At 35.7% G+C, this 14,492-nt stretch overlaps 1 protein-coding gene across 6 annotated transcripts in view; it reads right to left on the bottom strand.

Annotated features, from left to right (window-relative positions):
• LOC115452605 (segmentation protein cap'n'collar) overlaps window positions 1-14,492 on the bottom strand; it is a 160,643-nt gene that overhangs the window by 67,096 nt on the left and 79,055 nt on the right. For all 6 annotated transcript variants that reach the window (XM_037441895.1, XM_037441861.1, XM_037441710.1 and 3 more), the window contains 2 exons: window positions 1,882-2,012; window positions 629-724 (listed from right to left, as the gene is read on the bottom strand). In XM_037441895.1, the coding sequence (XP_037297792.1) occupies window positions 629-724; window positions 1,882-2,012 (227 nt within the window). The remainder of the gene's footprint in view (window positions 1-628; window positions 725-1,881; window positions 2,013-14,492) is intronic.

The raw sequence follows: 14,492 nt of genomic DNA, 5'->3' as shown, positions 1-14,492 counted from the left end.
TAGAGACGGTATATGTAAGCTAGTTGGGTGTGGAACGGACTGCCAAGACGAATGTCCGCAGGTTCAAAACCCAAACACACCTCTGACTTTTCTAAAAATCATGTGTGTATTCTTTGTGAATTTATCGTTTGCTTTAACGGTGAAGGAAAACATCGTGAGGAAACCTGCATATCTGAGAACTTCTCTTACAGAACTTTCGAAGGTGTGTGAAGTCTACCCGCACTACAGCGTGGTGGACTAAGGCCTAATCCCTCTCAGTAGTAGAGGAGGCCCGTGCTCAGCAGTGGGCAAGTATATAATACAGGGCTGATATTATTATATCACTACATAGTATAAAACAAAGTCGCTTTCTCTGTCCCTATGTGTGCTTAAATCTTTAAAACTACACAACGGATTTTGATGCGGTTTTTTTAATAGATAGAGTGATTCAAGAGGAAGGTTTACATGAATAATAACATCCATTAAATAGTGGAGAAACACTGTTATTTTGTTATGTTATACCCGTGCGAAGCCAGAGCGGGCCGCTATGTTTTTATATACAACGTTCACAGTTTTTCTGTAGTGTATTTAGTATCAGCATTGCACCCGTGCGAAGCCGGGGCTGGTCGCTAATATATTAATATGTTACCTGGTTGTGGTAGTGCGCGAGCGGGTGGTGCGGCACGTGCCGCATCGCTGGGTGCAGCATCGCGCCCTCGCCGCTGCTGCTGCCCTCTACCGGCGGCTGTCGACAACATACATAGCCATTGACGTGTATTCTATACACACGAACAAGCACGTAAAGCCGTTGGTCCTGCGCCTGATCTCTCTCCGGTCATGTCTCACCGGACTATGAGAAGGAACAGAGAGTGCTGTGTATTGCACACACTTGTGCACTATAATATCTCTGTGTGGCTGATCTCCATTGAGATTGGCCCCCGTGGTCGAAATTCGACTAGAAGGAGGTTAATACATACGAACGTCCATACAAGGCCATTTCGACATTGCGTTACTAAATCAAACCACATACTCGTCTTCACCTTTGCTGACATTGTGCCAAAAGTCATCCATTAATAACGAATATTTTCAACAAAAATCCTGGTTTAGTTTTCAGATTTTTTGATTATTTTTGTAGTTGTGAATCTGGCGTGTGCGTAAGTGTATTGCTGACTGAAAGTATGATGTTGCTGCAATGAATTCTCTTAGAGTAGTAGTAGTGGCATTAGGGCGCGTAAAATTAAAATATTTTTTTAATTAATGTTTATTTTGTTCGAAACTTAAGCATTTTTATTTGACATCTAAGGCTTAAGAAGTTATTGGTAAAGTGTAATTTCCAACTAGATAAGTATGTGGTTTCATTTAGGAACGCGATGTCAAAATGACCCTGTATAAACTATTTGTTTAAAATCTGAACTAAAATGGCAACCAAAATGTCACTCTTATTTATATATATGTCGATATATACGTAGATTTGGCGTTCCGAACCTTCACTGTGTTCAACTGTATTGAACTGTCATCCATTCAAACTGATTTTAGTATGAACAATATTGATGCTTGTAGTTGTGTGCAGAGTGGCGCTCATAATAAAACACAACTAAGTCCAAACCTGAATGTGAACAAAAAATATTAGTCAAATAAATAAAATTGTTGTTCAGGTGAATAAATAAGTTATAAGTGACGTTTCGGTTGCCATTTTAGTTCAGATTTTGAACAAATAGTTTATATAGACGTTCGTGGCTATAGAATATCAATGAAGGACCGTAAGTTATAGGAGAGAACACGTTTTGCTGGCAGGCCGTTTTTTTTTTAAATTCTCGTGGCATAGCCCCAGCGTCTGTATATTTTTTGTTTTATTTATCTTATACTGGGGGGTGGTTAAGGTTTATTACTATCTGTAATGACCTCAGCCGGCTCATTCTTGGTCTCCGCCTCGTCCCCGAGCTCCACCAGCTGCAGCGCCTCCTCGAGCAGATCGAAGCGGGACTCCTCGTTCACTAGGCCGCGAGGCAGTTCACCTTGGATCACGTATTCACCTGGAAAGGGACGGTGTTGTTAGATTATTTATATTTATTTTGCTAGAATAAATGTCGTATTTACTTTGTTGTTATAGGGTTGTTTTTGATATTTTTTTTTGCTTTGACTGCTGAGACGAAGGTGAATTCAAAACCCTTGGCAGCCCTGATTTTACGAAGTTATATGGGTAAAACCAGCCCTGTATATACTGTCCCACTGCTGGGCATCTATTGATAGTGTTTAACTTAATCTACCACTCTGAAGTGCAGATTAGCAGACTTCATTTTCGAAAGACTTTTCTTTTGATTTAATTGACGAGATGAGCTTGCCGTTCACCTGTAAGCGATACGACCGATAAACAGTAGAAACACCGACACCTTGAATTACAAAGTGTTTGGTATTCCACTGCGCTCGTCTGAGACATGAGATGTTAACTATTATGTCCAGTAGTTACACTGGCTACAATGTCGAACCGGAACACAACAGGCGGACTCTCACATACAAGAGACCTGCCAATAGGTTTTCCTATATAAATAAAATATCGCGAAAAATTTCAAACACACTACTGAAACTTTTTGCAAAAAGTTTTAAATTTAAAAACACGTAAAATAAGCTATTTTTTTTTATTTTAAAAAAAAAAAAAGTGGCGATAGCCTAGTTGGGTGTGGAACGGACTGCGAAGACGAATGTCCGCAGGATCAAATCCCAAGGGCACACACCTCTGACTTTTCTAAAAAATCATGTGTGTATTCTTTGTGAATTTAACGTTCGCTTTAACGGTGAAGGAAAACATCGAGAGAAAACCTGCACATCTGAGAAGTTCTCTATAGGAATTTCGAAGGTGTGTGAAGTCTACCAATCCGCACTAGGCCAGCGTGGTGGACTAAGGCCTAATCCCCTCTCAGTAGTAGAGGAGGCCCGTGCTCAGCAGTGGGCGAGTATATAATACAGGGCTGATATTATTATTATTATTTATTATAAAATAAGCTATTATTTAAATACAAATGCGAAGTCGCTTAAAGTTATACATGAATTAACAGCGTCCCATTTCGGAGTCGGTTTAAAACCAAACCATTTACAAGAAAAGAATTTCCAAAGAAATCATTTGAAACCCGCAAACTCTCCAGAGAATTATAAACAATAATTTATAACACCCGCCACTGTTCAAAGTCAACCCTTACAATTCAAAAGGAATATTGTCATAATCTATTTGACTGTGGGTACAAAGTACCGACTTATTTCTTTATTGCAAAAAAAATTCACTTCATTCGTCCATTGGTAATGGGCGCTGAAGTATGTCCTAGGTGGGAAACTATTTTTTTTTTATGCCAGTATAGGCAGAAGGCTACTGCCGCTCATGGACACGCCTATGCCAGGAACACAGACAAGCCGCTGCCTGAGTACTCAAACTTGTTTTAAGTAACAGAACGTCTAAAATTGTTGGCATTAAAATATAATTACTGGGATGGGGTTCGAACCTAACTGTCGAAGGATGCATATAGCCCGATTCCTACTGCTTTCCTTTATGTAGAATCTAATTATCATTAGAACGATTTGCAGACCGCTTTAAGTCTTAGTTTATGCATTACCTATATGTTGTCGGGTTGCCTTTTGGAAAGTTAACTTCTGTACTGGTAATAATATATTAAAGGATGTACCAGCTGCGCCTAGCTGGATTATATTTTTAAGATATATCTATTTTTCTTTCAAAGCAGAGGTTACATCTACATATAAAACAAAGTCCCCAAAAACTGTCTGTGTGATCGATTTTCTCAAAATCTACTCATCGGATTTTTGTACGGTTTTTACTAAAAGATAGTGTAATTCTTAAGGAAGGTTTAGATTAATAGTACATTACGGTTTTATGTAAATTGACTGAAATATAGGGATTACTGTTGAAGAGGTCGCGTGTTTGTAAAAAATCTCGTGGGTCGGGATTTATGCGGGAAAATGTTTGTGATACACTCATTCCCACGCGAGGCACAGCTACTTTAATTATATTTAGCATCTAACATTAATATACTTCATAAACGTATAAAAACTGTCTTCAATAGAACATACGGTGAAACATACAAATCTAAAACAGTAGTAAATCACTCAATATTATTAAAAAAAAAAACTAGGCACAAAAACATCGCCGTATTGTCCATCATTGACCACTGGTTAGTTTAACCCTTTTAAGCTTATTGAACGGCGTCCTAATCTCTTTAGGTGCGGGTCTTACCGACCGCATTGTTCCACAGTAGCTGATTGTAAATGGGACAAAAAAAATGGCTGCGGGTAATATTTTTTAGAAACGCTATGATAAATTTACATTGTTAATTTTTAACGTCATTTTATAAAATTTTACATTATGTTTAATTTCAAATGTATTGTCCCAATTGCTCTTTGTCGTTGGTGTATTTTTTAAGTTCACCACGGATCCAAAGTTATTTTAATAAACTTATAATATTTTAACTGCTACCAACTCGACAACTTGACAAAATCACTGATGAAACGGTGGAGCCATTTTTAAAAGAAGAATAATATCAATAATGACCCTGTATAATATACTGTCGCACTGTTGGGCAAGGGCCTCCTCTACTACTGAGAAGGAATTAGGCCTTAGTCCACCACGCTAGCCCAGTGCGGATTGGTAGACTTCACACAGTCAAAATTCCTGTAGAGATTTTCTCAGGTATGCAGGTTTCCTCACGATGTTTTCTTTTACCGTTAAAACAAGCGATAATTTACAAAGAATACACACATAATTTTATTAGAAAAGTCAGAGGTGTATGCCTTTGGAATTTGAACTTGCGGACATTTGTCTCAGCAGTCCGTTCTACACCCAACTAAGCTATCACCGCTTTTAAATTAAATGAAGAATAATAACATATTTTATTTCAATGAAATCTTTTACATATTAGTATTAGAGATTGTTATATAACACAAAACAAATTGTTACTTTACTACTTACTAATGATATGAATACTGAAGTTTGCGAATTTGAATGTTTGTCGGTTAGAATTAAACGCAAAAACAACTTGCTTGGATGAAACTTCGCACATAAGCAGACCATGTCCTAAATAAATATACAGACAATTTTTTGATAATTTGAATATTGATTTGATAATTAGCTCCATGGGATATACTGTTTTTTTTTTAATTGTTTTTCAAAACAATTGCCGTTGGCGTCATACAGTATTTTAGGGATTTTTGTAGCGGGTAAAGCTTTTCACGATCCGCCGCTAGCAAAGGCTAGTAAAGTTTATTCAAAACAAAACTTATATACATAAACACAAGACGAATATTTTAGTCCCCTAAATGGTCTCTACAATCAACTAAATCGCATTTCGCTACGAAATGAATCGTATAGAAAATTATGAAGAATATTACAATCAAAACGCATAGTAAAGAAAACAACAAAAATAAAAACCGAAAAAAGCTTTAAATTTCTTCTTTACTCCAATTTGCAACGAAGATATTACAAAAAAATACATAATCTAGAGCACTTAATCTCCAAAGTTAACACTCAAGCGTTGACGCGGACAAATTTGTGGCCGAAAGTCAAAAAAAAAAAACAAAAAAAAATACCCGCCCACAGTGGCCATACTTTGACAATTGCGGTGCGAGACAATAATGGGTTTTGGGAGTTAATCCCCCTTTTGTGGTACATTCGGCCCGTGGCGACTTGTTTTTGTATTACAAACGGACGCGACTGTTAACGGGTTCGTATTTTAGAATTTTAAATGCGTTTTCGAAATAGACTTCTGTTTTTACTGGACAATTAACATCAATTATAGATTGCTTTAATGTTGTAGGCAAACGTGAGGAAACCTAGATATAGAAGAACTTTATAATAGTTTTTGCTATGGCTTCCTCTTGTGTAAGAGTTTTCCGGGATAAAAGTCCCGCTATATATTTACCCTGGATAGAAAGTAGCCTATAACTTTTCCAAGGTCTTAAACTATCTCCATACCAAATTTCATAAAAATCCGTTCAGTAGATTTTGAGAAAATCGATAACAAACAGAGAGACAGAAAAGGGGAATTTGTTTTATAATATGGATAGATTAAGATATGTGAAATCTAACCGCTCTAGGCTAGCGTGATGGAGTAAGTAAATATCTCCATTACAAGGTAGGAATTTGTAATTCAAAGTTAAGGACATTTACCGTTGGGTATTCGTGTTGCTTCCCATCAAGCGACTTGCTCATCATTTGGTAATCATTTTAACAAAATTCATTTAACCATAAACAAACCTATGTGACCTCAAAAAAAAAAAACACATTGTTACTGGCCGTTTAAAAAATACAACCCACAACGCTCTCTGATTGGTCAACCGTGAAGGTCTGCAATATGGCGTCCGTTTTTTGCGCGGGAAACAATTAAACTTTATTTATACGACTTCGGAGTCGAATCAATTCTCTATACTTTACGCGATTTTTTGTTATGTTTTATTTTTAACATACGAGGAAATTAGATTTTCGTGTTAAATTTGTGTTGAATGGTTTTCCATTTTGTGTTTCCCTATTTGGCAGTTAGACAAACAAGATTATTCGAAAATTGAAAATAAGTTTTTTATTAAATTTCTGTTTCTATCGGCAGTTGTTGTTTATTGCACTGTATATAATATTTTGCTTTATAAATTTGGGACATAGCTTAATATTTTTAATATTGGCTATAAAATAAAATAGAACATGTATACTATGATACATGATAGGATATATTTTATATCCGCCCAGATAGCGACCGTACACAAGGTGTCAAAACCCACCATAGTAGCCCACGTATTTCGCGTTCCAGGATCAGCCTGTATACCCGTTTCCAACAGGCATAATTGTGTCGACTGCTGAGGGGTAATCATCTCTCATCAGTCGACATTCTATTGGACCCCAATTACCAAGTACAGTGGGGTCACTTTAGTGCAATATAAATAAAAATAAAAACATTTCATTACCAATTTCTATCGTTATTCCAATCTAATACATTCCAAATTTAAATTCCCGAAGACTTTTTTTTTTTAAACGTCAATTAAAGAATATATTTCTCAATCCATACGAATCGAACAACTAGCAACCATTGCATAATCCTTTGTCGCGCCCTTGACAATGACTGAGGCCGATCAATGTCATATCCGTTCGATCTATTGTTTGTTTTTTGCGTGGATTTCGTTTAATTTGTGATACGTAGTCTTTTTGGTCTGGTGACGTACTGTCGAGTGGGGTGGATAGGGATAGTTACTGATTATATTGATATTTAATATCAAGCTTGTATTGTACTACCTCGGTGGCGTGGTTCTGTAGAATCCCGGGTTGGACCAAAAATTACTGGTATTAGATCTCTCATATGTGAGAGTCCGCCTGGGTAGGTACCACCGCAATGTCTATTTCTGTCAAGCAGTGTGTAGTCACTGTTGTGTTCCGGTTTGGATATTGTAGTGTAACTACTGGACATAATAATTAACATCTCATGTCTCAGGCGAGCGCAGTGGAATACCAAACAATCACTCATACTACTGCGAATAAGCGGTGATCACTTATCACCAAGCGTTTTAATTACGTGCCCAAATTCTACACAATAATATTAATATCAATCGTTAGTTGTAATCATATGTTGATAAATTGTTATCGCCGCGTTCATATTTCATATTAAAAGTCACAGGTCTTTGAAATGGTACAACAGACAAACATTATGCTTTACTTTATTAAGTTTACCTCTAGCACTATACTGCCGTGCTAAGCGCAAAAGCGGTATGTCAGGGAAACCTTATTTAGAGATAATCAAAGTTTTGTAAATATAGTTTTATGTAAAACTGAGATAGAGAAACTCTTTTAAGCTTTTTTTAAAAAGTTCTAAACAAGACACCGTTATTTAGGTAAGTTCATTGGATGGGTATTTCTTTAAGCTATCTGACGACATAAATCAAGATTTTGATTTTTTGAGATACCGCTTTTGAGCTAAGCACGGCAGTATATGTCTGGAAATATTCCTAGTTATAAACGTAACTTTTAATTATAACTATTATGATGTATCTTGACCTGTCATAGATCATCTATATTCGCTTATGCGACTAATAGATTATATTATAGTTTCTTCCAACGTTAAAATGACCGATAATCTTCCATTTTTATCTAATTAATATAGTTTTGTAAATAGTTAATAATTTAAGCTTTAAATTCGATTAAAAGAGATTTTTTTAAAGTAAAATTTCATATTCTATACATATATCAGTTAGAAGGCGATTTTTCGCATGTACTATACGATTCGTGCACCAAATATATTATACTTTCCATTATATCTCCAAACCTACATTAAATCATGACATAAATACATATTAACTTATGTACACGTTATATATAAACCCAAACGAATCATAATTGTAACTGATCGGTCCGTGACCAATCGCGGTCCATCAATATCAATAAAAACAATTGTGCCAATCTTCCTCCATTAATACACCGCCATCTTGACTTAAATTAATTCGACAAAATTACCTTTACGTGCGGCTAAATTTGGAACTAACCATACTGCATACATTCTGACACACGCTCGTAGAAACAAGCGCCATCGCGACGGTAAATTTAAGTTTGCCACGCGTTCCGTCCTCAACGCATTCCAAATTTAAATTGGAGCCGCGTTCTCTTTCCAGCGCGCGGTGTCGGAAAGAGATGCGAGTATAATTTTTTTAATTTGAATCATTTTTAAATTTCGAACCGGTCGCTCCTTTCGTGAGACCGTGGTGTTGTTTTTTTGGCGGTTTTCGTCGGTCGGACTCTTTGACGAGCCATGTATATAATTTCGTAGAAATTTTTCCCTCGTGGCTTACAAGATGGCGGGTCAGATTTTGGTATCGATTATAATAATTGCATTTTATGTTGCATATTAAAATTTTAATGATGCTTATTTAGAGATCATATTAAAATGTATAAGTATGTTTATTTTGATATAAAAAGCTCTACCACTAAAGATACGAACTATAATGAAAATCAAAATCAATTTAAAAAAAATTACAGGCAGATTTTGTTTTGAGAAATAAAAAATACATTTAATTTATTTTTTATACCATAACTCATTCGCATCCAGTCATTTTAATCCCGAAATGAGGCTCTGTTGCGTTTATTATAGTATTTTCTTATTTTATTTTAATTTGTAATTCTATCTAGATGTTATTTGTGTGAGAATGCTGAGCATACCTTTATAAGTATCAAAATTTGTATTATTATTTGTGTTTTTAGATGCATGTGTCACTGATATGTTATTAAATAAATAAATAAGACATCGTTTGTCAAGGGGAAAAGAGTAAGAAAAATTCTTGTCATTTCATGAAAAACTTAAAATCAAGGACATTATAAAAAATGTCCGCAAATATATTGTTCGAATAGCATACTAACTACAGACGCGATCTTTCTATATTGGTATAAATAATTGTAATAAAAAGCTTCCTGTAGCCTGAAGTGAAAAGACAATGTATATATTTTTTTTAATTATTACAATATCTCACACGAAATATAACTGCCTACCCTAATTTTGCTGGTGGTAGGATATATTTAATATCCGCCCGGATAGCGACCGTAAACAAGGTGTTAAAACCACAGTGGCCCACGTAAGTTGTCACGCTCTGAGATCAGCCTGTGCATAGATTCTAACAGGCCGGCATAATTGTGTCGACTGTCGAGGGGTAATCATCTCTCGTAAGTTGCTAGTCTATTGGACCCCACTCCACTTACCATCAGGTGGATAGGGGCCACTTCGCCGTGCACGCATGAAAAAATTAAATAACCCTTATTTTCGTCTTATTAAAAGGTAATACCTATGTATCTTGTAAAAGTGATATATAATTAAACAATCTGTATATTTTTTGCCTAAGTTATATATTTAGTTAAAGTATGTGATATATTAATACTAAATATAAACTGATTTATTTAAGTATTGTATAACTGACAGTTGATCCTTCGAGCAGGACAAATCCAAAATGGCGGAATTCCATTTTCAAATTAAACACTCCCACGCCGACGCCGGTTTGTAAGTATCGTTTTTTTAACCTCTTGAAAGCTTTGACGCGTGGGTTGACGTTACATTTTTTATTTTTAAATTGTATTGAGTGTTCGCTCTGAATTTCAATGACGTCGGAAGAGACTAGGTTGTACCCGCGGCTGCGCGTGAGTCACTTACCTGGGAATAATTACTGCTTTATATTTTCCAGGTTAAAAGCCTATATGTTAACTCAGACCGTGATCTCTCTGTGTGCTACGAGCAATCAACATTTTCATATCCAATATGGTCAGTTTCGGATGAGCTAATTTTAAAATTTTATCATATAGTTAAATAGATTAGATACTGTGTTTATTAACGGCAATACTACTCAAACAATTGCAGTGGATTCATTGATTAATATAACCTAGGCTATGACAAAAAGTCATTTGATCATGGATATATCTTATAATCTTAATTTATTTTAGTCCGCACTTTAAGTAATTAACCAGTATAAGGGCGCAATGTTTAGGAATACAATCTAGTTTTTATGCTTGTATATTTTATAATTAGTTTTAATTTTGATTGTAATTTGTTTTGCGTCTTAATTTTATTAAATAAATAGATACAAGCCATTAGTGTGTATTATAGCAAATCTCACGAGATAAGCATTTCATTGTGACGCCAAAGCGCAGTCCCAAGTGACGTCGATCGATCAATAAGTCAAGTCTCACGTCAAAATATTGCACACACTCCCTTGACAATATGAAATCGATTTACTCGGATGTTATCGGTGGTAAGTGGTATGATTGAAGCTTGGCTTCTTCGAATCGCGTTTATTTTTTACTAGGTTTGTACACTGTCTCGGTGGGTTCGAATCCTGGGTTAGGAAGTGATATTTGGGTTTTTTGTTCAGTATCAGCCAAAGTCTAGAATTTGTGCCCGATATGGCGATAGGCTTGCTATATCACATCATGGGATGACACTTGGCGAAAAGTGGGTGCCCTGGTTACGCCTCCGCATTCCCCTTCGGGGATATATGCGTATATGCGTGGTGTGTGTAGGTTTCCTCACGGCCAATTTGACCTCTTAAGGAATTGGCAACATTTGTGCACGGTTTTTTTTAAATGGATAAAATATTTTTATTTATTTTTTGCAGAGTTTTTTGGTCTCAGTGGCATCAGCAAACAAACGGCTTAACGGAAGCCCAGCGCTTTACTGCCAGCATATTGCTGAGTTTAAGCTTTTTTCGTAACAAACATAGTTTTATGTGTTTTTTGTCTGTTTGTTTGTTTTATATGTATGTACTTTGGGTTTTTTGCAAAATAAATTTCTTTCCTGCTTTCTTAAGCTATAGTTAAATTTAAAAACTTTTACTCTAACAAAGATCAGACCTGTTAAAATATCTCAGTTTGGTATTACAATTTTCTTTTTATATAGAATTAAATACCTCCAATTCTTCTTTTACATGTTATAAAAAGTGCATCTCTGCTCTTGGTGCAAATGCGCGTTGATGTCTTTTATACGCGACTCGAATTTTGAATCCCATACACTGATTTTCAAATTATTTTGATTTTTGTAGCCCTTAATATTTCTTAATTTGTGAACAGTGGTGCTTACATATTTATTAATGCAGTACTTGTGTAATTTTATTCTTTACTTTTATATGTGTAACTGTTTCCTGTTCTTCATGAAAAAAATATATTTAAATCTATAATAATACTCTATGTTTCTAACTATTATATTATTTGAAGTTAGTAAATGACGAAACAGCGCCAATTAAACATCATTTTTTATTATTTTGAATGATGAGACGAGCTTGCTGTTCGCCTGATATTAAGCGATACGACCGATAAACAGTAGAAACACCATCACCTTGAATTACTAAGTATTGTTTGGTATTCCATTGCGCTCGCCTGAGACATGAGATGTTAAGTCTTATTATGTCCAGTAGTTACACTGGCTACAATGTTCAAATCGGAACACAACAGTGACTACACACTGCTGCTTGACAGAAATAGACGTTGTGGTATCTACCCAGGCGGACTCTCATATGAGAGACCTGCTACCAGTGTAATAAACGATTAAAAAAATGTAATATGCCTTAACTGTTGAATAGAATGGCCAAAAAAGATTTAGAAATACGAGTCCAAAGTAGTATAAGTTACTAATATTATTTAACAATTATTTGTCACTAGCTTTTGCCGCTTGGTGCACTTACTTGAAAACATTTTCCTGGGATAAAAATAAACTAGATAGTTCTATAGGAGTAATGTAGCTTCCTATTACTAAAGAACGGCGATAGCCTAGTTGGTTGTGGAATGGACTGCCGAGACGAATGTCCGCAGGTTCAAAACCCAACACACCTCTAACTTCTAAAATTATGTGTGTATTCTTTGTGAATTATGTCTTGCTTTAACGGTGAAGGAAAACACCGTGAGGAAACCTGCATACCTGAGATGTTCTCTATAGGAATTTCGAGGGTGTGTGAAGTCTACCAATCCGCACTACAGCGTGGTGGTCTAAGGCCAAATCCCTCTCAGTAGTAGAGGAGGCCGGCAGTGGGACAGTATTTAATACAGAGGCTGATATTATATTATTATAAGTGAAAAAAAAATCAGTTAAGTAATTCCTGAGATAAACGCACTCAAACAAACTCTTCAGCTTACATTAGTATAGATAAAGAGTGCAGTTTGTATAAATCTATCCTCAAATATAACTAACACAACCCACATTACAGTGGCGGAGAGAATGCCTAAACTCTAGAGGTCCATGCCCTTTTTTTTTTCTTGGGGCAAATCCTCTTGGATCCCTACCTACTAATGGTATGCAGGGTATGGCGGACTTTCACCGGCTAAAACCCCCATGTCTCCATCTGCACCTTGGTGAAGCTCCGGGACCTCAAAATGAACACACCAGAACAGAGGTCCATGCCCAGCAAAACAGCAACATATACCCGTCCTGCATCAGTGGCGAATGATGAAAGTAGCCGTAAGGGAAACGGACAATATATAGGTACTAATGAACGAATGCGGTCTACAAATCTAATGCTAATTAGTCACTACATAAAGGAAAGCAGTAGGAATAAGGTTATATGGTGCCTTAGCCACTGTTGTATACAGGGTCATTTTGACATCGCGTTACTAAATGAAACCACATACTTATCTACTTGGAAATAACACTACAATAGGTTACTTGAGACGTAGATGTAAAATAAAGTGTAAGTTTCTAACAAAGTAAATATTAATAAAACGTAATTTTAATTTAACGCGCCCTAATGCCACTACTACTACTCTAAGAAAATTCGTCGCAGTGGCAATATAATACTTTCAGTCAGAAATACACTCACGCCAAACTCGCATTAAACTACAAAATTACCAAAATATCTGAAAACTAAAACCAGGATTTTTCGTGAAAATATTAGTTATTCATAGATAATTTTTAGCACAATGTCAGCAAAGATGAAGACGAGTATGTGGTTTCATTTAGTAACGCTATGTCGAAATTACCCTGTATACTGTCCCACTGCTGGGCCTCTACTGGGCCCCTTATTCTGTATGATAGTGTAAACGCGTAACGCGGCCGTGTCATGTTATCTCCGATAAATGTGCGTGGAATGGTATTCTGTAAGCCAAATTTCTATAGTCCTAAACATGATGCGTTGTGTTACGTGCTTGTTACGCACTGTCAAAATAACGTGCGAGATAGAGAATAAGGCCCCTGAGAGAGTTTAATCCACCACGCTCCACTGCAGTCAGACTACACATAGGTATATGCGTTCTTAAATAATTCTAAGGTAAGGTTTGTGTGATGTTTTCTTTGACCGTTATAAATAATTAAGATCAAATGTTATACGAGATAATGACGACATATTTTAAAATAATACTTTTTCTCGGACTCCGTCGGCTTGAAAGTTTTTCCGGGAAAAAGTCCCGCTATACATTTTCCCGGGATAATATAGAGCCTATATTATAAGTTAAGACCTAGCAATAAATCCATGAAAACCGCATTCAATTCCATGCAGTAGTTTTTGCGTGATGCAATGTCATGTAAAATTTTCGTATTTTTGATTATAAAGTTAAAATCATATGAAAACGTGGATTAAGGTTTGCAAGATCTTATTAACAAGTTAAAGCTGTTCTGCTGGTATGTAATTCCATATTTGCACAATTTATTTGCTTACTACTTGATGACCATGCTATAATACAAAGATTCAAACATATATACAAAGATTCTAAATACTATGGTTTTGGCTTCTGTTTTTTTTAATTTAACAAAGACCCCCATATTAAATATTCTTCAATATCTATACTTAATGAACATACATCAGCATGTTACAATTGTATTTTATGTAAAGATTCTGAGTTAATCAGTTTGTTATTATCATAAATACAAAAGTTTTGATGTTTGTTAAAACTAAACGCGAAAACCGCTGAACGTATTTAGATGAAACTTCTCACATATATAGAATGCATACTGGATTACCACACTGTCTACTTTATCCCGGCAAAATGTATACGAATGTTATATCGAGAAAGATCTTTAACG

The sequence above is a fragment of the Manduca sexta genome, chromosome 1 (assembly GCF_014839805.1).
Source record: "Manduca sexta isolate Smith_Timp_Sample1 chromosome 1, JHU_Msex_v1.0, whole genome shotgun sequence".
In the NCBI taxonomy this organism is placed as follows: domain Eukaryota; kingdom Metazoa; phylum Arthropoda; class Insecta; order Lepidoptera; family Sphingidae; genus Manduca; species Manduca sexta.
This window is presented reverse-complemented; position numbering and strand designations above follow the sequence as displayed.